The sequence below is a fragment of the Vombatus ursinus genome, unplaced genomic scaffold, assembly GCF_900497805.2.
Source record: "Vombatus ursinus unplaced genomic scaffold, bare-nosed wombat genome assembly UNPS02014781.1, whole genome shotgun sequence".
NCBI lineage: Eukaryota > Metazoa > Chordata > Mammalia > Diprotodontia > Vombatidae > Vombatus > Vombatus ursinus.
Genome location: NW_020954559.1, coordinates 39,056,386 through 39,070,150, shown reverse-complemented (window position 1 = coordinate 39,070,150; position 13,765 = coordinate 39,056,386). Strand labels below are relative to the sequence as shown.

At 33.7% G+C, this 13,765-nt stretch overlaps 1 protein-coding gene across 4 annotated transcripts in view; it reads right to left on the bottom strand.

The window, feature by feature from the left end:
* LOC114046325 (transmembrane and coiled-coil domain-containing protein 3) overlaps positions 1 to 13,765 on the bottom strand; it is a 73,154-nt gene that overhangs the window by 12,453 nt on the left and 46,936 nt on the right. For all 4 annotated transcript variants that reach the window (XM_027866625.1, XM_027866626.1, XM_027866627.1 and 1 more), the window contains 2 exons: positions 10,898 to 11,093; positions 1,878 to 2,028 (listed from right to left, as the gene is read on the bottom strand). In XM_027866625.1, the coding sequence (XP_027722426.1) occupies positions 1,878 to 2,028; positions 10,898 to 11,093 (347 nt within the window). The remainder of the gene's footprint in view (positions 1 to 1,877; positions 2,029 to 10,897; positions 11,094 to 13,765) is intronic.

Here is a 13,765-nt window from a genome sequence, read left to right as displayed (position 1 = left end):
AAATAATCATTAAGAGGGTATTGAATCATTTAGCCCAACAAAAGCATTGGCTTTTGGATCTAATGAAGAAAATTAAGGTACTTTCCTATTTAATTAACATCCACTTGCCTGATAGCTTTATAATTTCACTTCATTTGCAGATTAACCCAGAGAAGTCCCTAAAATGACTTAATAGGCTATTTTCAGATAAATTTATCAACTGACCCAATAGAGATGATTAACACAAACTACTTTTTGTATAATGAGAGCTAAACAACCCAAGCAAAAACATGTAAAACTGTTATTATTTTATTGAAGAGCAACATATTGCAATTCACATTAAAAAACCCAATTCATAGATAAAAAACTCAAATATATACATTTCAAAATATAGAATATTGATGGATATCTAGCTCTTTAAAAAAGTCAACATTTAAAACATACAGGGTAAAGCCTCTTATTTACAACACTATAATTCAGACTTGATCCACAACTTCCCCTCAAATATTAAGTTTTTTTTATTGTTAACGTACTGAGTCCTTACCACTCATCCCTCCCCCAAAAGTAGGCAATGTCTGCACTACTAGGTATCAAATTAGTCCTGAAAAGTAGGTAAAGGTAGTTAAAGCCTTATTTAGATACACAAAGGTGTCCACAAAATATATAAGCACTACTTTTAAGTGCTTCACATTATTAAAGATTATCAAGCTCACATCTATAATAATCTGTCTCCGGAGAAAGTTGCTAGAAACTAGGGTTCTTTGTAATCATGTGGTGCTCATAATTTACTTATTATTATTGATGTTGAGATCAAGAGATTACAAGCAAATGACAAGCATAATTTTTCTTAATTTATACTTTTCTGGAGCTTAGGAGAAAAAATGTTTTAAATGGAATGGAAAAAGTGTCAAAGAGACATTTTTGATATACAGCAACCAAAACTAAGTTTCCCTGATTAAATACCATTCTTGTAAGACTTTTAGCTCTTAGAAAATAAAGGTATATATATGTGTGTGTGTGTGTGTGTGTGTACCAGAAATTTAAATAAAATATATCTAGAGAATGTAGGTATGACATGTATGTTGGACAGTCTACTATGATTAGGGGAAGATACCTCATCCATGTCCACAATTAGAGGGTCTACAAATTTTGAATTGGAAGGAGAATATAAAAGGGACATAGGTAACCCTCTCTACTGATTCATCCAGCAGAGGAAATTTCTAGGGTACATATGCAAGAAGGGATCTGTTCCCAAAGGAATGCAGAGACAGACATACCAAACTACACTCAGGACGTAGAGAAAGGTTTGTGCACCCCCATACTCCCTAGAGGGAAGCATGAGCGAAGGGTAAGCCTGCAACTGAGCCACAAACCTTCAAATTTTACTTGGGCTAGTCAGAAAGATACATACAGTAGAGAATTAGTACAGAGAAGTAAACTAGACCTATTACTACTACCACCATGAGTTCATGTGGACTGTAAAATTCTGTGGGAAGATGGGAGTCACAAGAAGGAAGAGGGATGCTTATGCTCTTCAAAAAGGCAAGAATGTTTTCTTTGACTATTGAGGGTATCAGATGATTCTATTTTGCTTTTTTGTTAGGTTTAATAAAAATCTTTCCTATATTCAAATGTCTTGTTAGTCTGAGTGCTTGTAGGAGAACTGAGCATTCTTTCTTTTTGGAAAGCAAAACAAGTCTGATACTGATATTTCCTGGGTTTCCATGTGTTGAGCCAGACTCAATTTTTGAGAGATACCCCTCCTTTCACCCTCCAATTTATATTCAGGTTTTTGGTGTAAAGGACTGGGGTCCAAAAAATTAGAGATTATAAGTGCCAGAAAAATAAATATTGCTTAATAAATTAAATTAGATTGTTATGATGACAATATAAGTTACCTATAGATGCAAAGAAAATGATGGCCAAAAAGTCCCGTATAGGTTCAACATAGGACATAATTTCTTCAGTAACCATATGTCCTTGAGAAGAAATCAATGCTCCAGCCAAAAAGCACCCCAATTCCATTGAAACATCAAGAAGCTCTGTGATCTGTCAAGGAAGATTGGAAGCTTAAAGTTTACTCTTGAAGTGTACAATATGGTAGCCCTTTATTCTGAGTTCTTATTCCAAATTATATTTACAGATAGAAATATTCTTTTTGGACTGAGTATAAATATTTTACACAAAAAATTTCAATAGTGAAGTATCTACAAAATGTTAGGGTTAATAATATTAATAACCTTATGGAACAAAATAGTTTTCTTTAAGAACGTAGTATGTATCACTTAATAATTATTATTTCCTTAAAGAATGTCTAGATTTTAAAGTATTTCATATAAAAAAGTACCCTCCCTATTTAGTTGCCAACTTCTTGTCAATTAAAAAAAAAGAAAAAGACAAATTATATATTACCAGATATCTACTGGCCAATGTATGGTGAAAAACATTACCCCATACCAAAATGGATTTTTTCCACAATTATCTAGATAACTTTCTTAATCTATATTTCACTAGTTGTGAAAAACAACCTAGCTCTTTAACTCTACAGGTCAAATCTAAACAGGAAGGCAGGTCAATACAATCGATTTGTTCTTTTGTTTGTTCCACATCTACTTCTCAAGCTCAAACAAAGCATTATTTTCTCTTCTAAAATAATCCACATGATTGCTTCCTGGTGACTTTTAGTTGGTAAGCTATAACTTCAACTATTAAATTTATTTTTCTTAGAGGTTACAGAGTACATGCTTTCATTTAAACTTGGTTAAATCACTGCTCATTCTCAGTAATCTTTCATGCAAACTACGCATAAGTGAAAATTATACTGCTTGAGTATAGGCTTTATTATCATCCAGAGTCAAGAGAATTAGATTTAAGGCACACATGTATTGATATTTCTCCCTCCAATAAATTATTTTTTTCATAAATCATTTTCAATATTGAAAATCTAGGAGAATAATAAAATAAAACTTGATTAAAAAGAAAACTTAAAATAACCAAAACATTATTCATATAGCATGTTATTATGAATATTGAGAAATACTTTCCTGAATACATTTAAAATGTTTTTGGCCCTTTTTTCTCACCTCAGAATCAAAGCTTAGGAATCAAGAAAATGTATAATGCAAAATGACTGTTTCTTTGCCCATAACTACTTTTATTAAGAAAACAGATATAACCAACAATATTTTTACATGATGCTAAACGTGTTTTGGATAGCCAACAGCAAGAGAAATGAGAAATTATCTTTTGAAAGTGTCTACTTTTGCATACTTAAAAACAAAAACACTGACTATACAAAATAAAAGTGACTAAGATTCTATATCTATCTGTATCTTATATAGCATGGCATAATGGATCACTGGTCTTACTGCCCAGAAAAACCAAATTCAAATCCACCTTTTAACACGCATTGACTGGGTGACCCTGGGCAGGCTACTCAACCTTTCAGTGCTCTATGCAGCTCAAAGACTAGAAGGGGCACAGAGTGTTAACCTGCACTGAGAGAGGTAAGTTCCTTATTCTGAGAGTTCTCTATACCAATGACAGGTCCAGTTCCTGTCCTTTTCCCTTTTGATTGCATGTAAATCTACTAGCTTTGGATGTCAGAAAATCAGGTCATTCTGTGGTAAGTAGTTTCACTGCTGACTTGTCAGAATGGGCTGGTATTTAAAGTTAAGTTTCCTGATATGGTATCAATGCAAACCAAAGCACAATGATTTTTTAAAGTGAAGTTAACTTCTTTGATAATTCCTTCCAAGGATCTTATACTCATGTGAAAAATATTTATAAAAGTAAATGTCTGTTTAGAACTGATTATTTAAATATATAAAATAATAAAAATAATAATTTCAAAATTTAACTTTAAAAAACATTTCAAACAGTTTGACAGAAGAGGAATTAGATGGTACAATGGAATAGATACTGGCACAAGATTCAGAAGACCTGATTTCTTTTCTTTTTCCACAAGACAATTGGGTTTAAGTGACTTGCCCACAGCTAGTAAGTGTCGAGTGTCTGAGGTCATATTCGAACTCAGGTTCTCTTGATTCCAGGGCTGGTGCTCTATTCAGTGCACCACCTAGCTGCCTCAGAAGACCTGATTTAAAAGCTTGGTTCTGCCACTAATCAACTGTATCAAGTCACTTTACATCTGTGTGCCCAAAATTTTCATGTCTGTAAAAATGAGAGGTTTAGATCAGGTGATTTCTAAGGTTCCTTGTAGTTCTAATGTCACTTGATCATTAGTGAGAAATTAAATTCAAAATAGAATAAGAACTGCTTGGAAAAAATTCAAACTGTATTTAAGACTATTTTAATTCTCATACAGATAGCATGACATAGTAGATATAAAGGGCCTTGGAGTCACAAGGCCTGGGTTCAATTATCAGATCTTATATTCTAGCTGAGTGACCTTGGGCAAGTTGGCTCTCCCCATCCTTCATCCCCTTTCCCAATACTCCCAAACTATCAAGGATCAATGACAATTTTCTTTAGTTTATCTAAATTTTTATATAGTACTAAAAAGAAGCCTAGTACTTCTTACTGAATCAAGAACCCAAAAGAAAAAATAAGTATGTTCTAAATGGTTTGAATACATACAGTAAAACACAATAGCATTGGGGGGCAGCTAGGTGGCGCAGTGGATAGAGCACCAGCCCTGAAGTCAAGAGAGCCTGAGTTCAAATCTAACCTCAGACCAAACACTTGACACTTACTAGCCGTGTGACCCTGGGCAAGTCACTTAACCCCAACTGCCTAAAAAACAAACAAACAAACAAAAAAAAAACACACAACAGTCTCGATAAGACATAAAGCATGATATTATAAAAGCTAACAGAAAATAGCAGGTGTCTTAAAAAGATGGGTTATTTTTATAATGGTTGTAGCTTGATGCAGGCGCCAAACAAAAAAAAGCATACTTAATCTAGACAGATCATGTAGGTCAGTAAAGGACTATGCAATTAAGGGATAACAGGTCAGATATTGGGTCAAATAAAAAATATGAACACTTGGAAAAATAAGAGTCAGTGAAGTGGAAAGTATTTTTTACTCTTATATATCACCTACAGAGCCAACAATGAAATGGTTTTGGTCTATTCAAGAAAGATTACAAAAAGGAGAAAGGAGTAAGGAAAAGACAGTTTTATTAAATGTACTTCAAAGAGAAAAATATTCAGGAATAGACAATTGATCATTCAATTGCCCTGATGAAAAATGAAAATAGCAAGGCCTGTATTTTAACATGTTTAGAAATTACTGAAGTTAAAATGACAGGGTATCAACAGGATTTGACAAGGAGGAGGCAGGTCAATCAAAAAGCATTTATTAATCACCTACTCTGTAGCTGGTACTGTACTAGATAATAGGGACACAAAAAAAATAGTCTCTGCCCTCTGGCAGGGCTTACATTCAACTGGGAAGCAACTGAAAAACAGGATTCTGAAAACTTGGGGTTTGAAAAACTTATAATGGTGGCTCTCTGTTGCTGTTTAGATCTGTGATTTCATTGGTGTAGGGATCCAGTGAAGAAACTCCCCATTTTTTATTTATGCCTTAAAATTTATTTTTTCTAAAAAAAAAAAACATTTATTTTAAAGATTAACAAAATACTTAAGAAGATAGTTTTTACAACATGGCAAATCTAGAAAAATGAAATATGAAACAGAATACTGGACAGCAGAATTAATTAGCTCACAGTGAGTTCTGAAACTAAACTTCCAGTTTTGCATTTTGAACAGCCTAATACCAGGACATCTCTAAATGGATGTCTCATAGACATCTTCAGCTCCACATATCCAAAGTTAGATTCATTACCTTTGTTTCCATGCCCTCCCCTCTTCTTAACTTCTCTATTACTGTTGGAGGGTACCACAATCCTCCCAGTCACTGAGGCTCACAACCTAGGTGTCATCCTTAACTCCTCACTCTCATTTTCTATATCCAATCAGCTGTCAAATATTTTACATTTCTCATACATATCCCCTTCTCTCCTCCATCACGGCTACCACCCTTGTACAGGCCCACATCAACTCATGCCTAGACTACAGCCACAATGTTTTGGTTGGTTTCCCTGCTTTAAATATCTCCCTACTTCAATCCATCCTCCACTCAACTGTCAAATTGACCTTCCTCAAGGACAGCAGTGACCAAGTCATATATAACTGTCCTTCTTTGCTCCCAACTTCATCCATTCAATTAACTCCAGTGCTTCCCTATTGCCTTCAGGATAAAACAGAAGATTCTATGATTTATAAAACCCTCCAGTTTTCTTAGACCTTACTCCCCTCCAAATCCTCTGAAATCCAGCGACCCCAGCCTCCATTCCATTCCTCCAAACAAGACATTTCATCTCCTGATTCTGTGCCTTTTCTCTAGCCCTCATCCATACCTAGAGTTCTCTGCCTCCTCACTGCCACCTCCTGGCCTCCCTGCTTCCTTTAAGTCTCAGCTAAAGTCCCACTCTCTCCAAGAAACCTTTCATGGTCCCCCTTAATACTAACAGCTTTCCTCTGTTGCTTATGTCCCATTTATTCTGTATCTATCTAATACATATGTAGTTTTTTGCATTTGGCTGCCCCATTGGTCTGTGAGCTCCTGGAAAACTGGGTCTGCCTCTCCCTGTATCCCCAGTACTTAGTACATAAGGTGTGTGCCAGAGAGTAGGTTCTTAATAAATGCTAGTTGAATGACTGATTTGAATAAAAGTGATAGCTAATTTAAGAAGTCTTCTGAAGAATATAAACAAAAATTAGCGCAAGACAGAGTCAGAAACGTTTAAAGTACCAGAACAGACAAAATAGTCCTCTGGAAAGATTTCTGGACTTAGAATCAAGAAACTTCGGTATAAATCCTACCTGATATTTACAAGTCAAGTCAAGAATCATTTATTAAGCATTTCCTATGTGCCAGGCACTGTGCGTATTAACAATATGACTGTAGACAAGTCAGTCTATCCAGTCTTCAGTTTCTATAGAATAAGGATGATAATACCTCTAAGCCCCTATTACACAGGGTTGTTGTGAGGATGAAATATAGAAAATACTTTGGAAACCTTTAAAGTTACTATTAAAAGTTATTTTTGGTATTAACAGTTTAAAAAAAATAAGATGACTGTGAGAATTAATAAAAGCAAAGGAAATATACATATTAGCAAAATATTCTTTTATTGTCTAATGCTGTGAATTATTAAAAAAATCATTATCTACAGGGTCAATAGTGACACTTTCAATAAGATTTCGTTTTAAGGAGCAGCTAGGTGGCACAGTGGATAGAGCACCGGCCCTGAAGTCAGGAGGACCTGAGTTCAAATCCGATCTCAGACCAAACACTTGACACTTACTAGCTGTGTGACCCTGGGCAAGTCACTTAACCCCAATTGCCCCCCCCAAAATAAGATTTCGTTTTAAAAAGTCAAAAGTAATTGATGACTAATATTGTTATGAATCAGATACAATATCACAACTTTGCAAACATTAAAGTACTATAACTATATAAACGTTGGTCATTATTATCCCATTATTTCCTTGGAACCTTACAACAAAACCAGACAAAATTCAATACTCTCATCATTTCCCTATGAAACTGATTTTCCTTATTTCTATCAATGGAATCATTCTTCTAACATCTTAACCTAACTCCTTTTTAACTCTTCTCTCCCCTATATTCAGCCAGTTACTATACCCTGTCTATTCTTTCTGTCTAGTCTCTTCCTTTCACTTCAATCACATTGCTGCCATTCTAGTCCTTGTTACCTCAAACCTTGATCATTGTTATACCCTATTAATTGATCTCTGACTGTACTTTATATTCCACAATTACTACCAGATTAATATCCCCCCCCAAATGGACCCCCAATGCTTTTTGGATCAAATCTTAATTCTGCATCCTGGCAATCAGAGCTCCATCTTACCTATATAACTTTACTTCCCACTACTTCCCAACAGGTCTCGTCCACTACAATCAAGCTGGTCTTATAACTGTTCCACACACGTGGCACATTTTCTCTTGCCATCACAAATTTGCTCATTCCCTTGTCCCCTTTTGCCCCTACTATAGCACCAGGACCATGCTGATAAATGTTTAACAACCAGCTCTCTGAGGGGGAGGGGAAAAAAACTTGTACATATTTCTAAGTTCAATCTGTATTATTAATATTTTCTCCAGAATTTCCTAGGTCTACGAGGGACACCAAAGGATAAAAATCCTTTTATTAAAAGGGATTTGTTCTGTAAATTTTGGATGAGGTCAAAGGGCCACTCTCGAGGATCTAGAGGGCCATATATGGCCTTGAGGCCACAGGTTCCCCACCCTTGCCAATCAACAAAGCAATGAATCAAGTCCTGATTTGTAGCATTTGCCAATTTCTGAGATGTAAATGGTCACAGTGAAAATTTAACAACTGGCTTTCACAAACTAGTATGAAGTGGCTCCAGCACACTGTTAATGACTTTTTTTTTTTCTATTCTTGACTATCAAAATGCTGTCCATTCCTCAAGGCTCTACCTTTTAATAAAGTATTTCTCAATTACTTTGGTTCACGCTAATCTCCACTTTCCATTGTATTTTTTGCCCATGCTATACACATAGTGACACCTGATATATGTAGTCTTGTGTCCTTGTGCATGTCTTATTTACTTAATTAGACTGTAATCTCTTCAAGGTTCTACACACAGTAGACAGGTTAGGCATTTGATATTTATTGAATTGATGATATACTACCTATTTTGCTGTTGATGTTTTAATTCCTTAACATTAGTGCTTTTTTCACATACACAAATGACTGTAATGTTTCCACTCATTAAATCTGGAGGTAGTAGGTTAAAATTTTGGGTGATGAGTTGAAGATGATCATTTGAATTCATATAAAAAGTAGAAAAGATGTAGAATCACCTCCATTTGAGAGAAGGCAAAACCACAGGCAAAAAATATGAGTGCATAAATTCCCTGAAGAGTTAAAGTATATAAGATCTTCACTGATTTATTCCCATCTAAACTATATTATACAATTCTATTCAAAGAACTATTGTCTCCTAATTCAGAGACTACAGTAAGAACATTCCAAGACTAGAATTTCCTATTAGTTTTTAACTTCTTGTTGTTCAGTCATGTCCAACTTGGCAAAGATACTGGAGTGGTTTCCCATTTCCTTTTCCAGTTCATTTTACAGATGAGGAAACTGAGGCAAACAGGATAAGGTGACTTGCCCAGGGTCACACAGCTAGTAAATGTCTGAGGTCAGATTTGAACTTAGGTCCTCTTGACTCCAGGCCTGGTGCTCTATCCACTGTGCCACCCAGCTGCCCCAGTCTTTAACAAAACTGAGGCTATGATTTGCAGATTTCAGTGCATTTAAAATAAAGCCTATTAAAAATATAAGCATATAGAATTTTCTTTAAAAGGATATGTTTTTCTATTTTCAGATGTTTACATTTTCCAATTAGATAGTTTAAGAATAGATTCAAAAAATTGTAGTGATTACAAAAGTTATATCTTTAAATGTTATCATTTATACAAAGTCTAAGACAGTTGTTGTGAGCTTCTTTTGAAGAGTGAAGTGAAAACTTGTTTAACACATTTACAAAATATTCACAGAAGCCCAAATAATTTGTACAGAAATACTTTTTTTTTAAACAAAAGAAGTGAGGCTTTTTCTTCTCTTTTTAAAAAAATCATTTAATAAAGCTGATTACTGAGCTTATCAAAAAGGATCTTAATAAGAAAGTTGAAGGAATCTACTTTTAGCAATTTAACAGTGAACTATACTTCTACCTTTTAGTACAAAATTATACTGATTTATGTGATGATATGAAATTTTGTTTTTAATTACTCATTAATTTGGCCTCTCTCTTTTTTTTAATAATAAGGAAACTGCTAAATTAGGTCACCTTGTCAAAGATAAGAAAAAAAATTAAACTGCTTTCTTTTTCCTTCACGATAATTATATCTTTAAAATTTCATAAAATCTACGTCCTTTAACAAAACATTAAAAACGCCATTTATCTCTGAATATCTAGTGTTTTAACAATGAGCTCTACATTTCTGGTTATTCATTGTTTTTATATTAAAGGTTATGTAAGGTTCAATTCCATTAACTATATGATCAGTCCAGTAGCTGGAAATTTTTTTGTTAGAAAGGAGCTGTCTGAAGCGGAATTTCATAGAGTACACTTCCTTTATTACACTGCTCTCTTATCCCAATAAAAATGCCACTGTGATTCTGTATTAACATAAAAAGAACTTTTTATTGCCTGGAGAAATTGCATATTTATTACTTTTAAAAATTTAAACTTGCCCTCACATGACTGTACTTTATCCAAAAGTTGGCACTATAAAACTGCTTTTGCACTACTGGACTTTTATTTCAAATGTGAAACTTTCTGAAAGTTAAGATGAAGAAAGGACAAATTTAAAATTGGAGCTAATATGATTCTAATTTCTCAGAAGAGCTTTTAAAATGTTAGTTTAAAAAACAAAGTTTTAGTAAAGCATTTAAAAGTAAAATCACAGGATTTTTAGAGGTCTGTCAACTAAGTTATTTTACTCTACAGATCAACAATGGATACTACAAATAATCTTTATTCAAGAAGTAATTTAATATAAATAATTCAATAACAATAATCACACTGGTCCAAATATAGAACATACTACTCCCAACCTATGTCTAAAATCTGTTTTGTAGAAACCCTGATTGAAATATTATTTTTCATTATATATGCCCGACCCACCACTAATTTTTTTTTAAAACTTTCAAGAAGCTATCCTTCCTCAGGGAATGGAGTAAATCTGGACCAAGATAGTAATACTTAAGAGTTATAAAAGTGCTTAAGATCCTTCAATAACTAACTATAATGTAGCATTTTTCTTTAAGCAGAATATAAATCTCAAATACATGAAAAATATTTTATCATGTGAAAATTACCGTTAACATTAGAAAGATGAAGGCTGATATTCCTAAAACAAGGATTTCTTTATTTCCTTTGCTCTCCACATGCAGTTTTCGATAATATGGGCCTATAAGATAAGTCTTTATAACAAGACATATAAGAAAAACAGTAACCAGAGAAACGAGGATCTGACCAATCAGTATGAGTATTCTCAGTATTTCCAGGAAAATGCTGGAGGGAAACAAAAATGAAAAAATGTTATTCTACTTTAAACTGTTTCTCCCATTCCTACTGACATTAGCTTCCAATTTTTTTTCTTTTAATATGTTGCTTCAAATGAATTACCAGATTAACATATGTACTTTGAAATTCTGAAATGAAATCCACAAAATCACATAGGAGCCTATGTCCCAAAGTCTTAAATTTACATTTTATATTGTAATTTTAATTTACATTTTATATTACATTTGAATCATATGTAGGATATAAAATTCATAACAAACTATACATTGTTAGGACCAAAAGCCTGTGTTGAAAAGATTTTCAAATACAAGTCCTATTACCTGCTTTTTTTGAGTAATATTTGATGTAGCAAAATGCCTATTCAACAAAGGAATTAATATACATTCAAAGTCCTTGTACACATAACAAAATTTTACTTACATCCCAGAGTTACACAATTAAAGGAATCATAGCAACAAAGCAGCTAATTAAACTTCTAATAGCATATTCTTTTATCTTGTTTTTAAACCAGAACTCTTTTATTCTCCAGCAAATTTAACAAAATTATTAATCCAAACACATTGAGAATACTGTTTTACTTTTTCTAATCTCCAAAAGGAAACAAAAGTTTATAAGCAGTTTTTACTACTATACCAAGAACCTAAGAAAAGTACACTTTATTTTTAGTAATTATAGTGAAAAGCTTTTGTTATCTTGCATAGGTTGAATGAAGGAGTACTTAGCCCCCAGTTCTAGCTAAACAGTTGTAACGATCAATGGACTAAATATACCACATCATAGTTCACCAGGGATAATAGGATAGTAGTTACTTGTACAATCAGGCTTAAAGCAGAAGTGCTGGAAATGCAAATAGCTAGGGGCAGTAGTACAGGAGATCAGAGCCTACCCTGAGGTGGGGACCATACGATGTAAAAAGCAAGGACAGAACCAAGTACGGATAACAGAGAGAAGTCAATGGGAGGAAAGCAAATGAACAAATATTAGAAATTTTAATCTATTTACCTTTCATCCCCCGAGAACTTCTAAATGCTGTTAGCTTGTTACCTATAGTGGAGTTTAAATATGATTCAGTCTCTAGGTTCATTATACTAGCAACAGTGTTACAAATGCCCAGTTTGAATATCTATCTTCGTCTCTATATTCATGATTCTTCTAACTAGTAAAGTCACACCTTATTTAAGCTTCATCTTCAAAACTACTTGAACCCCAGTAAACCCTACACTCCAAAGTGGAAAATCTGGAATTATTTAAGTCCAAAGATCTATGGTAAAAGCTGGCTATCTGAAACTTAAATGCATTTGCCCCATAAATTTCTAAATTAAACTTCAGACTATTTTTTTTTAAATAATTTATTTCTTGCCAACTTTATCTGTTTTCTGCTTGTGAAATTTTGGGGAAAGATTTATTTTATTCTATAGGTTTAATCTGATTACTTTTGAAATCAACAGAAACAACCATTAGTTTGTATCATTACATGGTCTCCTTCAGTGTATTGACTTTACTATTGATAAGTCTGGTTATTAGACTGAAGATTTGTGGTGAGTCAATGCTGAATTTCTAAGAAACAAAAAAAGCGTAACTCAGAAGTCAACAAACACAACTATTCAAACCTGAAAATGGCAGTTTTTTCTCAACCTATGGGTGAACCATAGGTTCAAAAACTTTAGTTACCCATACTATGAGTCCTCAAGTTTTTGGCTCCTCCCCTCTTTTTTAGAACTGCCCCTTAAGTCAAGAGTTCCATGCTATAATAGGGAAAGTACAGGACTGAAAGCTGGGGAGACCCAGGTTTAAGCTATGTTACTTGGTGCTTTTGTGGAACTGAGATTTTCAATCTGTAAAACCAGGGGTTGGATTTCTCAGTTCCCTTTCATCTCTAAAAGGTTAAGATTCATGACTCCTAATCAAACTTTACTTCTGAAATTCCTGTCATGTCTCATGTATTTCTAAAATTCGCTACTGTCTACTTGTATGAAATTTATGAAAGTTTTTTCCTACAAATTTATTCTGTTTAAGGTCAGACATCCTTAATATTCGTGAATTATTATATCTCTTTCAAAGTGTATTGATACTGATGTTGAATTTTAATGGTCTAAGTACCCAGTACTAGATTGAAATCTTGCACTGGGAGAATTAGAAATACCAGCTCCTACAAGTGGCTGGTAAAATACCAGATAACAAAAGCTTTTTTGGATTTAGGATTATGAAAAGAAAATAATAACCAAAAGAATATTTGTATTCCATAAGTCTTAATGGAAGGTGAGTTACCTCCTAGTTCATAATGAAAGGATCATCTCTACTCCCTACCCCTGTGACTTTTGGACAAGCCACTTCACTAATTTAAACCTTAGTTTCCTCATCTGTAAAATTAGGAGGTTGGACCAAATGATCTCTGAGCTCTAAATCTATGATTCCAAATGTGGTCTTGCAAGTCAAGTGACAAATTAGAGCATATTCAGGACAACTCAAAACCTGGAGTACATATACAAATGATTCTACATTTTTACGAACTAAAATATACATTTTAGCCAAATTTTCATTAACCAGTTTATATTTTAAATCTGTATATACACATAGACACATGCTTGTAAATTGATTATATATACACACACTGAGAGAGAGAGAGAGAGAGAGAGAGAGAGAGAGAGAGAGAGAGAGAG